Below are 23,030 nucleotides of genomic sequence, written 5' to 3'. Positions count from 1 at the left end.
AGGGATCAACTACGTCCATTCCCCATTTCATAAATGGCCATGATGATATCACTGAATGCAAAAGTTCCGCATGTTGATGCACTAAATGTGCATGACGCTAACATTTATTACATTTTTGTACAAATGACTTTGTGTTTTGCTCTATCCGGAGCCAGTAGTAGCCATCCCTTATCAATATGAGGACCAACGAGTCTGCTCTGGAGTGGTTCCCGCACACTTCTTCATGAACTTCCCTCATCATGTAGTCAGCCTCTGATGTCCCTAGACACCGAGCCAATGGTCCTTGAAAAGACCTCATATACAATTGACTATCAATAATACAATAATGAGCTGCTTTAGTCCTATCACGCTCCAACCTTGGGGAGCGAGATCGACACTCAACCGAGATATCCCAGTCAATAAATCCTTCTTAGTGCCTATCCTTAACCCCTGCCCATGAGTAATTTGAGTATAAATATCAAGTGTTAGCCAATGGGAGGGTAAAATACACAACACAACTTTACATTACTTATAGAAGCTTCATTTAGGATTCCCAAAATATTACATATTCATAGTTTGTAAGTGGAAACATCCAATAACTTACAACATTCTTAGTTTGTTTTCCACAATCAAAACACAACCCACAACATGTCTACGGAGCCTCTAAAAGAAACAGAAGAGTAGTACGAAAGTACCGGTGACAAGGCCCTAGATATACCTCAAAAAGAAATATACAAGAGAATCAAAAATGACACTAGGCCCCGATATAGAGTAGGACTCACCAAATCAGCTAAGAAGAGAGTATGATTCTATCAACGATCAAAGCCACCTGCTGAGGAACCACTTGTATTCATTAAAGATGCAGCACCCTGGCAAAAAGGACGTTAGTACATATTGAATAGTGCTAGTATGTAAAGCTAAATACCCACTCATGGAATGGAATGCCAACATAAAAGGAGAGAAAATATAGAAGCAGTAAGATAATCAATAATATTTAAATTCCAAGCTAAAACAAAGTAAGTTTTCAAGTAAATATTAACATTTTAAGTTGGGAGATCCTTAGTACTGACACACCACCACGCACGTGGCATGGAGTCCGATCACTGCCCAGCTGGCTAAGTCATCTCACACATAAATAATAATAGCCTAAAACACATTGAATTTCTTCCATAAGGAGAGTATAGTTATTTGCAATTAAAACTTGAATTCAAGTCATAAGAATGAGATACAATAACCATATTTGAAACATTTTCCCGAAGGAGAGTAATATAATAGGGGCAATTGGAACATGACTTGATTACATAAACATTCGGATAAATCAATTGTTAGAAGCAATTTGGAACAATAAGAATAGGGGCTTGAACAAACCGCGTTTGGAACTTACAAGAAACTCATGGATTCTGATTCTATAGAAGGAGGTTAGCCAACATACCTCGATTAAGCTTTCCTTAGAATCACTATGGTGTTCCACTACTCTTAGAAATTCAATCTACATTAACATAGTCAATTTTAACCATTATTAGAAGGAAAACCCATGATATAAGTTTTTTATGCATTTCGCCAAATACCTAATATGTGAATTCAACTACAAGGTTTGACAACGGAATTCCTCTATCTCATAACCCATTCCAAAGAAAATAATCAATCTACAATAGTCCTACAATATCCAACAACCTCTATTGGCACATGCATGCCCATCCATATGCTCCCAACTCAAGAATCACACCTCCCATTTTTTACATGCACCCCAAATTCGAAATTGAGCGCTAGGAATAAAACTTTACCTCTTTAGTAGAAAACATTTGCAAGCTTTCCTTCTTGAATCCCCAAGATTTGGGTAAAACATTGAGGTGTTGATATGTTGGAGCTCTCTCCTTATCCCTATAAAATGTTCCCCTCCTTCTAAAATAACAGCTTTGGCCTTCCAAAATAACCCATAAGGTCTTTTATTAAAATACGGTCCGGTAAGATTTCCCAAATGTTCAACTTTCGAGCCGGGTCTCCGATTGCGAAATGCACTGCAGAATCATTGTGCGGTCCGCAAAACGGATCGCAGAGTTGAGCTGCAAATCTTGGTTGTCTTGTTCAAGTCAGCGACCGATTTTGCGGCTGGCAGATGGATTCTGTGGTCGCACACTGGACTGCAGAATATCCTTCCAAAATTTTCCATGCTAATTATGTGACTTGTATGCGGTACGTGAAATGATTATGTGGTCGCACATTGGACCCCGAAATGACCCTCAAAATTAAGTTGCTCCTAATCCAATCCGCGATGGTTTTGCGATCAGTGTATCAGATCTGCTATCGGATAATGGATGGCAGAAACGCCATATTTCTGTAAATGTTTCCACCTACTCCACAATGCATTGCAAGTCAAAAAATCTGTACCGCGGCAAACATTATCTACAATCATCCAAATATATTAGCCTACCTCGGTACCATAAAACCTTAAATCCTTGGCGAACTGTACGAGGCCTTACATCCTCTACCTCATAGGATCATTCGTCCTCGAATGAGGGTTGGAGTCTGGCATAGCCACCCAATATGACTCATCTTTTTATCCACTCACTAAAAGTTCCAAATTTAGCTAAATCCCAAATATTTCGGTGGAGTTTCCCTCTAATTAGGCCTATCCACCTCTCAGAGTTCCCCATAAATCAATCCTAACACATGTTCATAAGACAATAATGCACCATAGACTTGAAAACAACACCAACCATAACATCATAGTCATTACATTGCCAAAAGGGGGAATTTTAGCATAAACGGTATAAGTTGAACATAACTCATAGAAAGTAAACTTCTAACACTCCTTTAAACACAAATATTTGTTTACACAAACAAATGAGGTTATCTTCTTTTCATTTCTTCCTTGGCTTACCCGGTGGCCTCTTCAACTTGTTGGTTTTGCCATAGCAGCTTGATGGAGACAATCTCTTTATTCCTCAACTTCCACACTTGTCTATTAAGAATTGCAACAGGAATCTCTCCATAAGTCAACTCTTCATTACTTTAATAGTCTCCACCGAAATGATGAGTGATGGGTCTCTAACCACCTTCTTCAACAAAGACACGTGAAATACCGGGTGCACTAAGGACATCTCTTCAGGTAACTCGAGCTTATAAGCCATTTGACCAACCTTCTACAAGATTCTGTTCGGTCCGATATACCTTGGACTCAATTTTTCTTTTTTTCCAAATTGCATTATACTCTTTATGGGATAAACTTTCAAGAATATCCAATCATCCTCTTGGAACTCTAAATCCTTACGACGCACATACGAATAGGGCTTCTGGAGACTCTAAGTGATTTTCAATCGCTCCTTAATGATCATGACCTTTTCCATAGCCTAATGCATGAGGTCTGGCCCTATCAATTCTGCTTCTCCAACTTCAAACCAACCAATGAGAGATCTATATCTCCTACCATATAGAGCTTCGAATGGTTCCATTTGAATGCTGGCATGATAACTATTGTTGTAGGAAAGTTCAATGAGTGGAAAATGATCATCCCAACTACCATTGAAGTCAAGAACACAAGCACGCAACATATCCTCAAGTGTTTGAATAGTCCGCTCTGTTTGCCCGTCAGTCTATGGATGGAAGGATGTACTAAGATTCACCTAAGCACCCAAACCTTGCCGAAAGTTTTTCCAAATTTTAGCAGTGAAATGTGCCACTCGATCTGAGATAATAGAAACTGGACTGCCATACAATCTAATAATCTCCTTGATATACAACTGAGCATAGTGTTCTGCTATGTCAGTAGCCTTAACAAGAAAGAAGTGTGCTGATTTAGTGAGTCGGTCCACAATCACCCAAATCGAATCAAACTTACAAGGCGTGCGAGGTGGACTTACCAAAAAATCCATATTGATCATCTCCCACTTACACATCGAATTTTTGATGTTTTGTGCCAAACCACCGGGCATCTAGTGCTCGACCTTCACTTGCTAACAGTTTAGGAATCTCACCACTTAGCCCGTCACACCCCTCTTCATGTCATTCCACCAGTAGACTTCTTTGAGATCATGGCACATCTTCGTAGAGCCTGTGTGCAGGAAATACTTGGAGTTATGAGCCTCGGTCGTGATTCTTTCCCGGAGATCGTCTACATTTGGAATCACAATCGCCCTTGGTACCTTAACGTACCATCATTCGTGCCAACAGAAAAAGACATGGTTTTGTGCTCATAAATGCCCTCCTTCAATTGCACCAATAATGTTACATCATATTATTTCTCCTTGACTTCGACTACGAGTGATGATTCAACCATATTTTGTACACCCTATCTTCGTTAGAGTCCATAAGTCGAACTCCCAAACTAGCCAACCGGTGAACTTCCATGGCCAACAACCTTTGGTGTGCCTCCGTGTGAGCCAAACTATATATAGATTTCCGGCTAAGAGCATTCTCCACAACATTATCCTTCCCGAGATGATATTGAATATCGATGTCGTAGTCCATGAGTAACTCAAGCCATCTCATTTGCCTTGGATTAAACTCCTTTTGTTTGAAAATATACTGAAGACTCTTATGGTCCATGAATATATCCACATGGACCCCATACAAATAATGATGCCAAATATTCAATGCAAACACCACTGCCGCAAGCTCTAAGTCATGTGTTGGATAATTTTTCTCATGGCTCTTGAGTTACCTGGAAGCATAAGTGATCACCTTTCCATGTTGCATTATTACACACCCATGTCCAACCGTTGAAGCATCACAATATACAACAAACCCACCTGTACCTTTTGGTGTGGTCAAAATTGGTGACGTGGTCAACCTTGACTTCAACTCTTGAAAGCTCTTTTTACAAGCATCTAACCACTGAAATTTAGCTGCTTTCTGCGCCAATATAGTCCCTCACTATAGATGACATGATCCAAGAAAGTGAATGACTCGAGCTAAAATTCACATTTTGAAAACTTTGCGTACAACTTATGCTGATGTAGAGTCTGGAAAACTGTCCTGATGATCAGCATGGTCCTGTCGACTCCGTGAATATACAAGAATGTCGTCAATGAACAATATCACAAAAGAGTCGAGTAAAGGCTTGAAGACTTGATTCATAAGATCCATGAAAGATGTCGGGGCATTCGTTAGCCCAAAGGACATCACCAGAAATTCAAAATGGCCATACCTTGTCTTGAAAGTTGTTTTAAGGATATCTTGCTCCTTGATTTTTAACTGGTGATACCCCGATCTTAGATAAATCTTGGAAAAGTACTTAGCACCTTACAACTAATCAAGCAAGTCATCTATTATTGGCAACGGGTACTTATTCTTGATTGTGACCTTGTTGAGCTGCCGATAGTCAATATATATCCTTAATGACCCATCTTTTTTCCTTACAAAGAGGACTGGTGTGCCCCAAGGAGACACACTCGGTCGGATGAAACCCTTCTTTAGCAAGTCTTTCAATTGCTCCTTCAATTCTGCCAGAGATATTCTATAAGGTGGAATTTATATAGGCTGTGTGCCCGACAATACATCGATCCCAAAGTCAATCTCCCTGTCTGGTGGGATCCTAAGAAGCTCATCAGGAAAGACCTCTGGAAATTTGCTCACAACTGGCACAAACTCAAGTGTCGGTGCCTCGGCATCAGTGTCCATGACTCGAACCAACTGGTAGATACACCCCTTGTTGATCATCTGTGTGGCCTTAAGATAAGAAATAAGCATACCCTTTGGCACAACATCATCCCCCGTCCACTCAATGACTGGCTCGTCTGGAAACTCAAACCTGATGGTTCTGGTTCGACAATCAAGCTTAGTAAAACATGAATAAAGTCATTCCATCCCCATTATTACATAAAAATCCACCATCACCAATTCAATAAGATCAGGCGTGGTATCTCGACTATGCACTATAGCAGCACAATCCCTATAAACATGCGTGTCCATGATAGACTCACCAAATAGAGTATATACGGAGAACAGCTCACGAAGGTGTTTCAGTTATATCCCGAATTCCATCACAACATAAGGAGTGACATATGATAAGGTGGAATCAGGATCTATAAGAGCATACACATCATGAGATTGGACAATCAGTAAATATGTGATGACAACTGGAGAAACCACTGAACTCTGGCGGCCCCTCATCGCATAGAACCTACTGGCTCTTCCCGAACCCGGTGCACCACCCCTAACTGCACCACGCCCTGCAGGTGCAGTTAACACTCACAATATGGCACGGCATCGCCTTTCGTGCATTAACACTCACAATATGGCACGGCATCACCCTTATGTGCATTAACACTCTCCCTTACCATAATGCAATGCATAAATAACAACACGGAGATAGAATAACAAGTACAAACCTTACTTCAACATTTGATTCCATAATATCAATCTCAACTTTGAAATAAATACTCAATTATCACCAGAAAATCAGTAAACATGATAAGAACGATAAATTGAACAACACTAGTATAACACGTAGCAATTTGGCATAGGAAAGAGACAATATAAGAAAAACAGAGAAACATGGAAAACAGGTAAATTGGCGGCGCATAAGTACTCGTCACCTCACATATACGCCGCTCGCATGAATTTCACATAGCAAATAGTCTATGGTTCCTAATTCCCTTAAGTCAGGATTAGACACAATACTTATCTCGCTCTGAAGGCCACTTAATTCTCAATCACTGCTTTTCCTTTAGAATTCACCTCCAAACCACTCATATCTATTCAAAAATGACTCAATAATATCAAATATTGCTAAAGGAATCAATTATATTGCATGAATTAAATTTTCTAAATTTTTCTCCAAAAAGTCAAAAAATCGACCCCGGGCCCGCTTGGTCAAAACCCGATGTTCGGACCAAATTTCATTTACCCATTCACCCCCGAGCCCGAATATGTAATTGGTTTTAGAATCCGACCTCAAATTGAGGTCTAAATCCCCAAATTTTCAAAATTCCTAGTTTCTACTCTAACCCCTAATTCTACCATGAAAACTCTAGATTTTAGGTTGATAATTCATGAAATGTAATGGGTAATTGAAAGAAAAAGGTTTAGAATCACTTATCAACACTCTGGGGAAGAAATGGCTCTTGAAAAATCGCCTCTCACCGTTTGGTTTTTGAGAAAAATGAATTTTTGGCTAAATCCCGCGTTTGGATTCTGTTAAGTACTGGGCGACAGTATTCATCGCGTTCGCGAGAGCACTGTCGCGTTCGCGAAGAGTATAGGCTGCCAAGCCTTCGCGTTTGCGAGACAGCGTTCGTGTTCGCGTAGGCTACGGAATCCTAGCCCCCCTGGCCTTCGCGTTCGCGAGACATTGCTCGCGTTCGCGGTGAAGGAACGATCGACTCTTCCCCATGTATGCCTAACACTACGCATTCGCGAGGAGCTGGTCGCATTCGCGAAGGGTAACACCCCCATTGCTTCGCGTTCGCGAAGAAGAAAACTCCAGCTGCCCAGTTTACTCTTCGCGTTCGCGAGAGTACCTTCGCGAACGTGAAGAAGGACATGCCAGAACACGTGCTGCAGCAAAATACAAGATTTTCAACGTCCAAAACATCCCGTGGCCTACCCGAAACTCACCCGAGCCCTCTGGACTCCAAACCAAATATGCACACAAGTCTAAAAATATCATACGAACTTACTCGCGCGATCAAATCGCTAAAATAACACCTAGAACTACGAATTTAGCACCAAATCAAATAAAATTCTCAAAAATACTTTAAAATTTCTATCTTCTCAACTGGACGTCCGAATCATGTCAAATCAACTATGTTTCTCATCAAATTTCACAGATAAGTCTTAAATATCATAATGAACCTGTACCGGGCTCTAAAACCAAAATACGGACCCGGTAATCACAATGCCAAACATCAATCATTTCTTAGAAACAATTAATTTTCAGACTTTCAATTTTTATCAAAAATTCATAACTTGAGCTAGGGACCTCCGAATTTGATTTCGGGCACACGCCCAGGTCCCATAATTTGATACGGACCCACCGGGACCGTCAAAATACGGATTCGGGCTCGTTTATCAAATATATTGACTGAAGTCAACTAAAATCAACTTTTAAGGCAAAAATTCTTATTTTCATTAGTTTTTAACATAAAAGCTTTCCGAAAATATGTCCGGACTGCGCACGCAAATCGAGGAGGGTAAAAATGAGATTTTTAAGGCTTAAGAGCGCAGATTTGAGTTGTAAGACATAAGATGACCCTTTGGGTCATCACAGAAGGTGACCTTTGGATTTTTAACATAACACATAAATATGAGTATTTCGACAATTAGTGTGGTTTAAAGAGCATAATAAAGTAGGTAACGTAAAAATTTAAATGCATTATTGGGCTAATTTACTTAATAAAAAACAAGCCAAAAATTCAAAAAATTGAGAAAAAAGGATAAATAAGAATTCTAGTTTAAGAGAGGTGACACCTCTCTTAAACCCTCCTTTATATAGATATGTAGATGTAGATGTAGATAGATTTTGTTGTTTAACTGTGATACTTGAATGTGTACGATTGTGAAGGTAAAGTATGATTTTTTTCTCTTAAAATCTTGATAAATCAAAATAAAAGTGAAGGGAAAATAAACCTTGTTCAAATCCTAGTAACAACGAATACTAAACTCGAACCACTGTAAATGCAAGACAAAGTTAAATAAAATAAGATAAAACTAAACAAAAATACCAAAGATTGTAAAACCAGAGATTATTTACTATGTTAACAATTTCATTTCTTTTTATATGTGAAACATAGGGATGTTCATTGGTCGGTACGGTGCGGTATTTAGTCAGTTCGGTTCGGTATTTTTGGGATTCGGTTTCTTAAAATGATATACCAATACCATACCAATAGCTATTCGGTATGGTTCGACTTTTCTCCTTTCGGTTTCGATTTATTCGGTTCGGTAATTTTGGTTTATTCAACTTGAATAGTAACTAATGCATAGAACTATAGAATGTGATATTCTTAATTAAAGTACTCACTGAAAACGTTCTAAGCTCACCTGACTGTCGACAAAATCTTTGTCTAAAACCATCAAGTATCAACTAAGAGAAAAAAGGTACGTAAAGAAATATATTTGATCATAGCAAATATCATATTACTTGCTTAGAGTTAATTGTTGAAATTGGAGAATACAACAAGGATTAATCCAACATATGCAATAACAATGCATATTGATTTTGTCCATGAACGTACTACAAGTCTATAAAGCTATTTGAAACAAAAAGTTTTTAAGTAATTTCAAGCACATATCACATATGGTATGGAATAAGTATGTAAGAAGCACAATGGATATTTTTAAAAAGCAAATTAACAAAAAAAAGTAAAAAATAAAATAAAAATGCGTTATAAATGCAAAGTACAACAACTTTATTCCATAGTCTAAACAAAAGATTTTGAGAAAGGAAAAAGAATCTTTGTTGAAAGGAAACTTATTAAGGCAGCCTAAATCAGCTAGTTATGTCAAAAAAGACACTTTATTACATGCTTTAATTCTTTCCTTCTTTATTAAATCAGTGCTAATTAATATAAACATTGCAAAAAATGAGAATTACCATATCTTAGACTAGGAAAGCAGTTTTAAAATTTAGGAAAAGTCAAATTCAAGAAAAGAGAAAAGAAAAAATTGAAATGAAATGAGGAAATAATTATATTCTTATGGGAAGAGAGGAACGAGGAACTGCCTTTTCGTTCCTATTATTCATTTTGATACCTTCTTAATTATAAACAGTTCGAACATTCAATGCCCATTGCCCCCAAACGTAAGTCCTTTTATTAACATATTCTTTTCCTAAATTTCCAATATTTTCTTAGGCGGTTTTCTTTCATTTGGTAGTTTCTCCCTCAACATATGGTAATTCTTATATTTAGTAATATTTACAATTAATTGCATGAGTTAAAGAAAGAAGAAAAAATAAGGAAAGAACTAGGCTATTAATGCCTATATAAACATTAATGGAGTATATATCTGTAGTAAAGTGCTTCTTTGACACAAAGTGAGCTAGGCTTCGTTAACGTAAGCTTCCTTTATCTGATTATATCTCGATCAGGTCTTTGTTTTTCCTTTAGACTTTGCAATAATGTTATTGTTCCTTGTTATATAATCTGTCACCTTTTCTACGTTCATAGACGAAATCAATGTCTCAAAATATAGGTCAACTTAGTGCACAAAACATTTCATGTTCATGCAAGATTTGAGTAAGAATATTGCACCCAGAGGGGTGTTATGTATAGTCTACCCTAATGTGAGATTTAGTGGTTGCTTCCACGGTCCGAACTCGTGACCTATAGATCGCACTGAGACAACTTTACTATTTCTCGAAATCTCGCCTTCAATATGTCATAAGAAAAAGAAAAGAAATTGTTAACGTAGTAGAGAAGAATCTACTTTTACTATCTTTGATATTTTGGTTTAGTTTTTCATTAACTTTGTTACTTTTGCATTCACAGCGATTGGAGGTATTTCGATATATACATACCAAATTAAAGCAAGAATGTCATCCTCAAAAGGCAAAGGAATTCAGAAGATATGGGAGAAATTGGTAGGTAAGAGAGAAGAGATAGACAAGGAAACAAACGACCTTAAAGAAAGTGGAAGTTCGACAAAAGAAAAATACGAGAAAACAAGTGAACTATGGAAGAAAATGGATAAGGCTGACAAGCTCGAAGATAAACTAGAGAAAAAAGGGGTTCCAAAAAGATTCATATAGCGCTATTTATCAATTGCTAGTTATTACTAAGATGTTTACATTCTATTAAGTTTAGGGATTTAGGATTTTCCTAGATTTGTTACTAGGAATTCAAGTTTATATTCCACTAGTACTTTATGTTCTGTTTTCTTTATCATTTTTAGGTATTTAAATAAGAGTGAATACCCTAAAATCCCCCTAAACTATTCCTACTTAAATTATTCGGTGTTCCCAAAACCCCCTTAGACTATATTGCCCTTAATATTAAAACTCCTCATTGCATTCTTAGAGGTGCGTCTAGTGCACACTCCTAATTGTCTAAAATACGTGTCATTTAGCACTACACATGGCTATTTAACTCAGCCTAAAACCCGCCTAAACTATTATTTTTTTTGTCAGTTACCTACTTAAACTATCTAATGTCCCTAAAAATCGCCCATGAACTATATTCTCCTATATATTAAAATCTCATGTTGGACTTTTAAAGGTACGTCTGTCTAACTATATTAACTTATGATTTGTACAAAAATTTTATATAGTTTACTCATGATGTATTACTCTCGAATGATTGATTAATTCTAGGAGTTTTGGCCAAAATAATATCTAATGTATTGTGTTAATTTTAGTTTAATTGTGATTGTGCTTTATGCTAGACTCCAATTGATAAGTCCTTATTTATATTCACTTTGTAGCACAGTTAAAATATAAATAAAAGCATATAGTGTTGTATTTCTTAAAAGTCATCTTATATTACATAAAAAGATTACAGAAAATAAAATTTCGCAAATAAAAAATCAATTACACAACAATTACATTCTCTAATTCCAGATTACATAAAGAACGTTCAAGAGATTCAACTTTATCTTTACAAGGTGTTGAGTTCAATAAGAAGATTTAAATTAGTATTCTTTCAACAATATGTGTAAGACATGAAAGAAGACTAAAACAAGAAAGAGAATAAATAATTTTTGAGAAAACAAGAGAGGGAGAAATTTTTCCAGAGAAAACTCATATGGAGAACGGAAGAAAAAAGGTTAAAAATGAAAAAGAAAGTGAAAAACAAAGAAGAAAGGTGAAAAAATAAGGAAGAATGATGAAAAATGAGAAAGAAAGGTGGATATAACTGAAAAAAGGAGAATATTTATTTAAAAAAATAAATTTGAAAGAGGGTTAGGCTAATTAACCATTATTTTCTGTTAGGTGTGCCATTTTGATGGCTTTTTTCAGCTACCACGCGCTCCGAAGCGAGTATCTACATATGTTATACCAGGGGGGTTTTAATACGAGCATCAATATAGTCCAGGAGGATTTTGGGGATACCGAATAGTTTAAGTAGATTACTGACAAAAATGTGATAGTTTAAGGGGATTTCAGGGTATTAACTCTTTAAATAAAGGAAAGTTTAGTTTACCCTTGCGCATGCCACTGATTGAGAATCGATCTGCCTTATAACTATTATCACAAAGTTTTGATTTCAGTAAAAAAAGAAAGGAAAAACTTTAATATCCATGCACGTACACTAGAGAGTTGGTTGCTTCTTTTCTTTGATTTTGTCCATGCACGTACTATAACGCTATTTGGAACTAAATTTTTGAAGTACTTTCAAATATATATGGTATGGAATAAATAATTCTATAAGAACTATATAATCATAATGCAAGAAAACAAATTAACAAAAAAAAAATTTAAAAAATAAGCGTATTAAACTGTAAAGTACAACAACTTTATTCCATATATAGTCTTATGCAAAAAACAATATATTACCAAATAAAAAATTTGAAAAAAAAAAAAGGGAAAACAATTTCAAAATATGGTTATTTTATTTTACAATTAATTGCACGAGTAAAAAAGAGAAGTAAAATAAGGAAAGAACTAGGCCATTGGTAGTGTCTATATAAACTAGGCCATTAGTGTCTATAGGCTTTGTTAATGTAACCATATTTCCTATTACGCTCATGGACAAAATAATATGTTTCGGCATAAGAAAAGAAAAGAAACTGTTAAAAGTAGTAGAGAAGCAACCAAAACTCTAGCTTTATTACCTCTGATGTTTTGGTTTAGTAAATTTACTTTTAATGTTATTTAACTTTGTTACCTTTGCATTCGCAGTGGTTCAAGTTTGACATATATACCAAAAGCAAGAATATCTTCCTCAAGAGAAAGCTATGAGAACTTGAAGAATGAGTTGGAACATGTGATAAAACAGATACAAGAGAACATATACCTCTTTTTCTCACCAATATTTTGTACTCGCTTCTAATTTTATTTTGTTCATAGACACATTGATCTCTTCATTACACAACTCACAATATTCAAGAACTTATGTTAACATATGCTAATAATACCAGTTCATAAATTGCACTTAATGTAACATCATATGCCTGAGCCCCGGGGGAAGCACAACGATGGGCTCATTATCTACTGAATTTCAATCCTTGCGCCAATGGTCCTCGGACATATACTAGTTATTCAGCACTGGCATTACCTATGGATAGATAATCTCTTCTAGAGCACCTTGTTTTCACTAGTTAACCCGTAGCCGAATGGAAATAGAGGTTCATAGGAGTTCTGTTCTTGGTGCAGGGGCAGTTGATCTACACTTTTAAACCATGTCATTGGAAGTCTACCTTGGAACTCATAATCTCCAAAGACGACATCAGCAATTCCAGCTCCCTCGGTGCCCGGTAACCAAGCAGCGACGAACGCATCCATTTTCTCTAGAAGTGAAGGCTCTATATACAAAGGCCTTCCGGAGATCAATATCACCAATGTAGGAACTCTGTCTGTAACCAAACAAATTAGTTCTTCCCCACCAAGAGGAATTTTGAGGTCCTGGCTATCTCCACCGCTCTCGCAATAAGGAGGTTCACCAACAACTACGATGGAATAAGAGAAGTCTTGACTCGCAAAAGTTTCAGGTGACGGATTTGCCTCATATACCAATTCTGTTTCCCCTCCAACAGCATCTTTAATAGCTTCCAGAATTGTTGTACCTACAACAAATGATCCTTTATAAATATGAGATACTAATTAACCTTTTAAGGATTTCTGGTGAAGATTTACCTGAGAAAGTGAGTCATTAAGGTCATATTTGCATATTACTTCATCTGTTTCTTTTTATATGGCGGTGCTTGACTGCGTACGGCAGAGTATTCAAAAGCGAATAGCACAAAAAAGTGCCAACGTCTGTGGGAGCTTTAAGCGCAAAGCTCAATTGAAGTGTCGGCTTTACCGAAGAAAAGCTCGAATGAAGAAAAAATAAAAAATAAAAATGCAATGCAAGAAATTTTAACTGTAAAGACAAATAATAATTATCTGGACAAAAAATGGAAAAACTCGAAGCGCACAGCATGAGCTTCACTGAGGTTCATGGCTTAAGCGCTTTACGTGAGCCTTTAACAATACAGTGTACATCTTACGTCACTCTCTTTAGAACAGACTAACAAGGAAAGAGTGTCACATAAACTGGAACTGGAAACTGGAATACAGGCAATAAGTATCAGGCAATAAGTAATTACTTACCAATAGTGATTCTTCCACCCATTCCTTCCCAAGTTTTAGTCCACCCTCCGCATTGGAATCCAAGGTCATCAGCATGTTTTCCTGCTACAAGAATTTTCTTCGCATTCCTCTCTAGTGGAAGAAATGGTTTTGTTACATCCTTTCCATTCTTTAGAAGAACTAACGACTTCCGAACTGCCTCACGTGCTAGTTCCCGATGTTGCTGAAAGAATTATCACAATGGTAGAAGACTAGTATGAGACATCTGCAGCCCCACATGCACATAAACTCCATTCTCTTATCCAGTTTCCAGAAAATATTATTTTACAGAACAAACAGAATTAGCAATATATAAGGGCATTGTAAAGACAGGAAAAACAGTCTGCCATTTAACATAATTAAACTTTTGTAAGTGCAATAAAAAGCAGATGCTCCTTTGTTGGCAATAAAAGCAGATTATTCAAGGGTGTGTATGGTATGGAGGAAAAGTGAAAAACTAAATGTTTCCCAATTTTCCCAAGTTTAGTTGGTCAAAATGTTTTTCCAAACATTCTTTTTAGGAAAACAAGTTCCTTACAAATCAGGAAAATGACTTAACTGGTGGGAGTAGAGAAACAAGTTCCATAAGTGGCATTCCACGTTGATTGTCTCCTCTCCACCCCCAACACCCCCCCCCCCCGCCCCTTACCCCCAAACCCCCACCCAGCCCTCCCTCACCCCCACTACCCTAACCAGTAGCCTCACCCCCATATTTGCCCAATATATTAAACGGCAAATGGTCAAATATATCCTGTACTATCAAAAATTGTTTAAATATATCCTCCATTTCACTATCGGACCAATTAACACCCTACTGTTATACTATGGAACATATTTACCCTTAATTTAGACAGAGCGCCAAGTGGCAGCTCAAGAAGGAATGACTCACGCCCAATTTTAAGTACCCGGTTCAGATTAAAATTCACCTTTATTTTTAACCCAATACCTGATCCATTACCCTCCAAATCTCTTTATTTTTTTATTATTCATTTTCTTTTCAACCTTCTCTTTCTTCTTCATCAAAACACCCTACCACCTCTATCACCCACATTCAACCCAAAATCAGAAAACCAAAAAGCAGCCATCTTCTTCAACTTCAGAAATTGGGTTCATCAATTTTTTTTAGTTAAGCTTAAGTTACGATCTTATGAATAGTGTTATGAAAAAAATGAAAAAAGAGCTCCAACAATTTGATGAACACAAGAAGAAATAGCTGAAATAAATTGGCATAGAGTAGTGACCAATTTGGAGTCTTCATAAAAAAGGACAAGCAACCGAGAAAAACCCATTCTTTACTACTACGATCTTAATCTCATACTACTAAGATCTTCATTTCCTACTAAGATCTTATACTCCATTTCCTACTAGTACGATTTGAATATCTGATTATCATATGTTCCTCTTCTCCATTTCTCAATCATCAAATATCTCCATGGTCATTCAGCTAATAAAGAACTCATTTCATGACTTCAAGAACTATTAAAGAACAGAGAAATGTTGATGATGAGTAATAAGAGTATTCATCTTAGTTTTCTTCGCATCTCTATTCTACAGTACAACAAAATTTAATAGATCCATGAAAAATATAACAAAAACAAAACAATTTGTCAATTCAAAATAGAGAAGTTAATCCTAAAACTTAAAATTTCAGATTTGAAAACTTAAATCTTAAGAAAGAAGTTGAGAAACATTGAAGAATGAAAATTACATTGGGTATAAAGTAAAAGATAGTTTGTGAGAGAGTTTTTGACCAATATTGTCCCTTATCTTTGAAGGTAAGTCTATTTTGGTCTCTCAAATATAACCCTGAGCATATTTAGTCCCTTAAGTATGCTAAAGTGGAGCACCTTTAGTCTCACTGACACAATATGTTCGAAAACTAACGATTTTACCCAACTCTGATTCATGAAGCAAATCTCCTGCTCTGAAGCAAAATATTTCCTCTTCTTTTATTGGATAACACAAATTATCACTTTAATTCCTCATTTTTATATAATGTCTTCTAAAATTTTGACCTTGAAAATATCCCCTTTTGTGCCAGTTTTCAATGAGAAAATGACACTATATAGTCGCTGTAAAAATAATAGCAGAAAAAATATATTAAATTTGTATATTTTTTTTGTATATATATACATTTAAAAATTTCGGTTGATTTTTCCAAAAAGAAAAGTTACAATTTGAAAAAAATAGAGCAGCCAGGATCACTTCTAGGCATATTATTGAAGCAAACGAATAACCAAGTTGTATTATCACTTTTAGCCCGTGCCATAAACTATTTACATCTGGTAGCGGAAAAAATATATAAAATTTGTATAATTTTTTTGTACATTAACATACAAAATGTGTATATATATATATATATATATATATATACAAAAAAATATACAAATTTTATATATTTTTTCGGCTATTATTTTTACAGCGGCTATACAGTGTCATTTTCTCATTGAAAACTGGTATAGAAGGGGATATTTTCAAGGTCAAAATTTTAGAAGACACTATCTAAAAATGAGGAATTAAAGTGATAATTTGTGTTATCCAATAAAATGAGAGTAAATGTTTTGTTTCAGAGCAGAAGATTTGCTTCATGAATCAAAGTTGGGTAACACCGTTAGTTTTTTAACACATTGTGTGAGTGAGACTAAAGGTGCTCCACTTTAGCATACTTAAAGGACTAAATATGCTCAGTGCTATATTTGAGGGACCAAAATAGACCTACACTCAAAGATAAGGGACAATATTGGCTAAAAACTCTTTGTGAGATGAAGAAGATGATAGAAACAAGAAGATGGTAATGGGTTAAAAATAAGGGTCGGGTATTTAAAATTGCGGATGGGTCATTCGTTCTTGAGCTGCCACGTGGCGCTCCGTCTATGTTAAGGGTAAATATGTTTCATAGTATAACGGTAGGATGTTAATTAGACTGATAGTGAAACGGATGATATATTTAAACAATATTTGATAGTACAGGGATATATATAACCATTTTCTGTATATTAAATAAACGCTCTTGGGAAATTATTTTCTGCTTAGTTACTGAACACCAAAAAATAAGTACTAAAACCACTTATTTAAGTATTTTCCAGGAAAACATTTTCCTCCGTCCAAACACACCCCAAATAATAGGTCACACATATAAAAGGTATAGAGGGCTTATTTGATTTCATAATCCAAGATAAATAATTCGATAGTCTGTCAAAATGGAGGACAATATAAACTTACATTACAACCAACAGTGTCCAACAATGACCGATCACTCAAAGGGTACTCAAAGGCTCCAGCAACAAACTTAACTCTCAGGATCCTTTCAACAGCGTCATCAATTCTGGTCATTGAAATCTTCCCAGATTCCACAAGACATCTCAAATGATCGAGAAATAATTGATACCGAAAAGGAACCATCACCTGCAAAATTGTAAGAAGCCGTAAGAAGAGAAACAAATCATGCAAATAAATCCTAACTCTGAAATCAAGATTTTGTTTACCATATCAATCCCTGCATTGATGGCTGCCAAAATACATAGATCGTAATTAGATCCATGAGGATGGGAAAGCCTGTCAAGTGCTTCGGAATCAGTAATAACAATGCCCTGCAAGAGTTAGCATTAAGTTTATTGCAGTGTATGCGATCCTCACATTCTTAGAAACATTAGCGCATAGCATTTCATTCAACTATAGGAAAAATGTAAACCAAGTTTTTGCACTTTTTGATTTGATGAAGTTTTAACTAAGCTAGTCCCAAGAAGCTTTGTATCAGAGAATTTTTTGGTTTTACTAGAACTAATTTGGTTTTGTATGTTAGAACAAACTCGTGAGTGTTTGGATTGAATTTGAGAGAACTGGTTTCGAGAGAGCTTTGGATTTGTCTTCTCGGGTAAACTACCACCAGAGCCCTAAACCAGCTTTTGAGGCTATCATATATGCAAAATCAATGGATTAAAACTGACTAAATAACTTCATACTACTGAATGTATTCCCGAAAAAACGTACGAAAAAGAAAATGGAACTAATGTAGACAATATGAAAGGCCGAGACAATAAGTCCAAAGCACATTTGGGCTTCAAACCAATTTGGTTAGTTTCTATCTTGTTTTATCTTGTTTTTAAACAATGATTCTGAGTACAAAGCGCACGCTTGATTTGGTTTGAGGAGTTATATGGGAAGACGTGAAGTAATGGCCCAAAAGCAATGTATAGTATTAAGAAAAAGGGCTCAAACATGCCGCAGGCAAAAGCCTGGTATTTAAGCGGAGAAGAGTAGAGGTACCGGCCTATTATCCACCGAGTATCAAACCGTGATCCCCTTGAAGATTTCTCCGTTATCTAAGAAAAAGGGGTAACCCTTACCTTAAATCCGAGCTTTCCTTTTAACGCTTCGGTAAGAAGAAAGTGGTTAGCATGCAGGTGGGTCCCATTCCATCTAGAGTAGGACGCCATGACTGTGCAAACTCCCTGAGAAATACAGTCAATATAAGGGGTGATATGTATTCTCTCTAGATTATCATATGATGATATGGTATTTCCCTCATTTACACCTTGGTCAGTACCCCCATCTCCGACAAAGTGCTTCGCACATGCAACAACCTTGTCTCTGGAGTAAAATGCATCATTCAGTCCAAAGAAATTCATGGCATTAAGAGAAAAATATGCAAAAGTAGAAAACCATAAAAATGATCAACAAAAGAGGTAACAGCTAACAGACACTTTTCAGCACCAAAATCTATTTGAACTTGTAGAACGCTAACTTCTACTACCTTCCAGCTAAAAAAGGATAGTTTTGGGGGTAATCAGGGGGTGGTTTCCCTTGCAATCCTGTGATAATTGAGGACATCATCCTAACGAGTTCGGTGTCTTCACCATAACTCTCATAACATCTTCCCCACCTGGGATCTCTACATACCTATTTCACGTTATTTAGATGAAGAAGTTAGTATGCATTAAGATAATAGATTTAGAAAAAGACAACAAGAGAGATGGCAGTTACGAGGGAAGGGGAACAGGAAAATCTTCACCAAGAATTCCCACAAAGACCAAATGACAATTCATCTTGTCTCAGTGTGCAACATACTAACTAAACAGAAGCTCTTGGAATTTAACTTTTTTTACTATTAGTTCTACAAAGCAATGCATTTGCGAGCAAATTGAGGTTCTTTCTACCTTTGTGATAATCATGAGGAAAACCACTACTTGGTTGCTTATAAACACCAGTAATAATCCCAATCCGTGCTATAATGCAAGTTACTCTCTAGTATATACCCCACTCCAATTTATATTGAACTCCTTCCATTCAAATGTTTGATACACTTTGATTTAACGATAACTTTCAAGAATTCATATTCATTAAATGATACAAACTTTAAACTTTGAAGTGATATGTTCCTCTATCAAACTAACTTTTCAAACACAACTTTAGTATTCTTTCACTATTACTAAGATAATACTAAGAAAAAGTCAAATTAACATCTTAAACTCCATTTTTCCGTTAACTGCTGTCCTATAATACGAATGGAGGGGCAGAGGCCGTATCTTTTTTTTTCTTCATTTTGCTCTAAGGGTTATTTATGTCTGATGTTATTCACACTTAACTTCGTTCATCCTAAATCAACTTAAAACAAAGACAATGAAGGGATAAGTAAGATTTTCAACTTACAGCAACACATGGAGCAAAAGTGTAGTTAATGCCACATGCCCTGACTTCAAGAGCAGTTACTACCCCAATCTTTTGAGCCAAGTCTGCATCTCTGCTCCACATTTTATCTAATTTAGGTTTTGGTCTTAAAAGGAAGTTGTCAATGAGTTGGTAACAGAGATCATAGATTCAACCTGGTCGCCCCGAGGCCCACATTTTGCGGGAAAATAGTGGCACCATAAACATTGTTATTTCCATGAATAGCATCAACTCCATAAAGAAGGGGAATCCCGAGCCGCGATCCCAATGCAGCATTTTGGAATCCGTCAACCATCTCTGCCCAAGCTTCTGATGGGGCATCCTCAAATGGCGCACTTCCACCAACGCTGAGTATACTCCCTGTATAACAAAAAAGGTTCACCTAAAATTCAATCAATCAACTATGCCTCAATTCAAAAACAAGTTGGGGTCAGCTACACGAATCCTCCATATTTTCTTCTCTCCACTTAGGTCTATTTCATCTTAAAAGGGCTATCTAAATCCCAATCTTATCCTAAATAGATAACTAGTTAAATCTTAACAGTTAGTATCACCTAAATGAATCCTTTATATTCATTTCGCTCTATTCAGTTTCATTTCATTTCAATACAATGAATTCTTGTCCCTCGCATGGATAACTAGCTTAACCCAACTAGTTAGTATCACCTAAATGAATCCTTTTTATTTTCTTTTTGATGATGAAAAAATGAATCCTCTACCCATTCTACTCTATTCAAGTCCATTTCGCTCCAATACTAAATAAGGGATTAGCTAAATGTCACACTTTTCCAACTAGTGAGTACTTCACCTTTTATTTTTTTATTAAGGTATAGTTAGTACCACCTAAATGAATTATTCATGAGTTTAAGTTCTATACACAAAAGTATAAAAACATATTTGCACAATAAAGTCACTTAAAAGGTAATTGCACGTAATCTCCTTAATAAGCATTCATTTACTAACCAACAACAAATGGTAAGTAACCTAATGTAACACGTTAAATTTTACTGATGTCGGTGTAATTTAACTGGTTAGGGTGGGTCACTTAACCACTTATTTTAAGTTATCAATATAGTTAGCTGCAATTACCTTTTTAAGTGACTTGATTGTGTAATTAATATTGACACTATCAATGCACAAAACTTAAACTCATAACTAAATCTATTCGTTATAGAGTTTAAGTTCTCTGCACTAACTCTGTACAAATTATTTACACAATCGGGTCACTCATTATGCAATTACACGTGAAACTCTTGATAATCATTAGTTGATAATCATGTAAAAATGGTAACTAACAACCTATTACATGTTATAATTCACTAGTACTGCGAAAAGAATACTCACACTATTTACCTTATCAGGAAAAAAAAAAATCCTCACACTATCAATTTCAAAAGTAATCGAAATTTAGTCACTTTTTCACGTAAAGATAAAATCTAAACAAAAACACCCTTAAAATTCCGGAAAAATTCCAGCATAATGTGTTAGAGTTCGAACTTTTACATATGAGATTCCAGCATAATGTGATGGAGTTCCAACATAATATGCTGGAAGTTTATATGCAGGAGCTCCATAATCCAGCATATTATGCTAGAACTTTTCGTGTTTCAGCTAAAATACTATTTTTCAATGACTTTGCAAACAGTGTTTATTTTTCTATTATCGATCCAAAAGCAGGCTAGCTCATGCTATTTTCACCTATTAAAGTCCAATTCATTCCAATACTGAATAAAGGGCTCTAAATATCACACTTATATCGACACAGACAACTAATTTAATCGTATCACCTACTAATATGAAACTTTTTGCTTTGAGGACGAGGAAATTATAAGGAAAATGTGCACCTATAGAGAGGTCTCTGATAACAGAAGGAGCGGCGACAGTGCGTTCGATTTGGGTCATTTGACCGATCTTTTCTTGAAGAGTCATTCGAGAGAGCAAATCTTTGACTCTTGCCTCGATTGGAGCAGATGAGTTCTTGTAGATGCAATCATCCATTGCTTAAAGTTGAGAATTTTTTCCTTTGCTCGAGATTTATAGAGAGGTGAAGATCTTTAATGAGTAATGAATTGAAATGTGAGATTTACTGACCAAAGATGAAAATGGTCAGTGGAATAGTGGAGTTAAGCTAAGAAGAAAGGGAAGTGAAAAGTGCAGACAAATAGTATATTGCAAAGAATGGACAATCTGCATCCAATTACGATTTGAAGATCCCAAAATAATAGTAAATTTTTTTGTATATTAATGTATAATAATTATACATAATTAGTGTATCTTTTTTTGTATATTTAGTAGCGGCTGTAATTATTTTTGATCGACAGGATAAATATGTTAAAAGCCCATTTTAATTCTCTTAAATAAGTGGTTCTGATTCTATCATTAAAATTAAATTGGATAGTTAGGGCCTGTTCGCAACAAATTTTCGTAGTACGAAAAATAAACTGCAACAAAAATAATATGAAGAAAAAGAGATTTTATTGATGAATATTCGTGAGTACAATTCTATGTATCACTTGGTTCTCCTCTCTGAAATTCTCCGTGATTCAAGGGCTTGAGAAGCGTCTTTATCGAATGTAGGATGATGCAGACTTCCTTGTGATGTATTTAATCGCCAAAAATGTCGAGCAACACTTTGTTGTTACGGGTTGATTTCCAAGAAGAACTCTGTTGATCACTCCTTTGTTGAAGAACTATGCACTTGATGATTGATCTCTCTGTTTGTGGATGCCTTTACCAATTGCGTAATGTTCTTCTCCGACTCTGAATCCTCTCTAGAGAGTTATGTAACCCCTCTATTTATAGTTGTAGAGGATGGACGGTCTAGTTACATAGGAACTCTCTTGCTTGATTCTGATTGACTCATGTGAGTCATCAAACTTATATCACAAGTTATGCGATAAGCTTGCTTGTGATTGGCTATGACATGTCATTTTAGCCACTTGGCGACCTGGGTTGGTTCTTGCTTTTTAAATTGGATTGCCACATCATTTAACATGTGGCGTCATCTTGTTGGCTTGCAGTTTGACTGGATATGCCATGTCACTTGACATATGGCATGAGTCTGGGTCTTAAGATGAAATGGACCTTGGGCTTGAAAATAATAAAATGGACTAATTTAATTTGTAAAGTCTAAATTAATTATTTAACCCAATTGAATTTAATCCAAATTTTATAT

The 23,030-nt window shown here is 36.0% G+C and overlaps 1 protein-coding gene across 1 annotated transcript; it reads right to left on the bottom strand.

Moving 5' to 3' along the window:
- Positions 1–12,855: 12,855 nt before the first annotated feature.
- LOC104114036 (uncharacterized) lies at positions 12,856–22,001 on the bottom strand. Its single transcript, XM_009624378.4, has 9 exons — positions 21,700–22,001; positions 20,011–20,215; positions 19,838–19,928; positions 18,942–19,087; positions 18,535–18,778; positions 17,674–17,778; positions 17,411–17,593; positions 14,171–14,372; positions 12,856–13,641 (listed from the first exon to the last, which is right to left on the bottom strand). The coding sequence occupies exons 1-9, from the start codon at positions 21,851–21,853 to the stop codon at positions 13,154–13,156; spliced, it is 1,818 nt and encodes a 605-aa protein (XP_009622673.1). The 5' UTR covers positions 21,854–22,001; the 3' UTR covers positions 12,856–13,153.
- Between the last annotated feature and the right edge of the window lie 1,029 nt (positions 22,002–23,030).

Source organism: Nicotiana tomentosiformis, chromosome 2 (genome assembly GCF_000390325.3).
Source record: "Nicotiana tomentosiformis chromosome 2, ASM39032v3, whole genome shotgun sequence".
Taxonomy (NCBI): Eukaryota; Viridiplantae; Streptophyta; class Magnoliopsida; order Solanales; family Solanaceae; genus Nicotiana; species Nicotiana tomentosiformis.
Note: the sequence above shows the minus strand (reverse complement) of the source record. Positions and strands in the feature narration are given on the sequence as shown.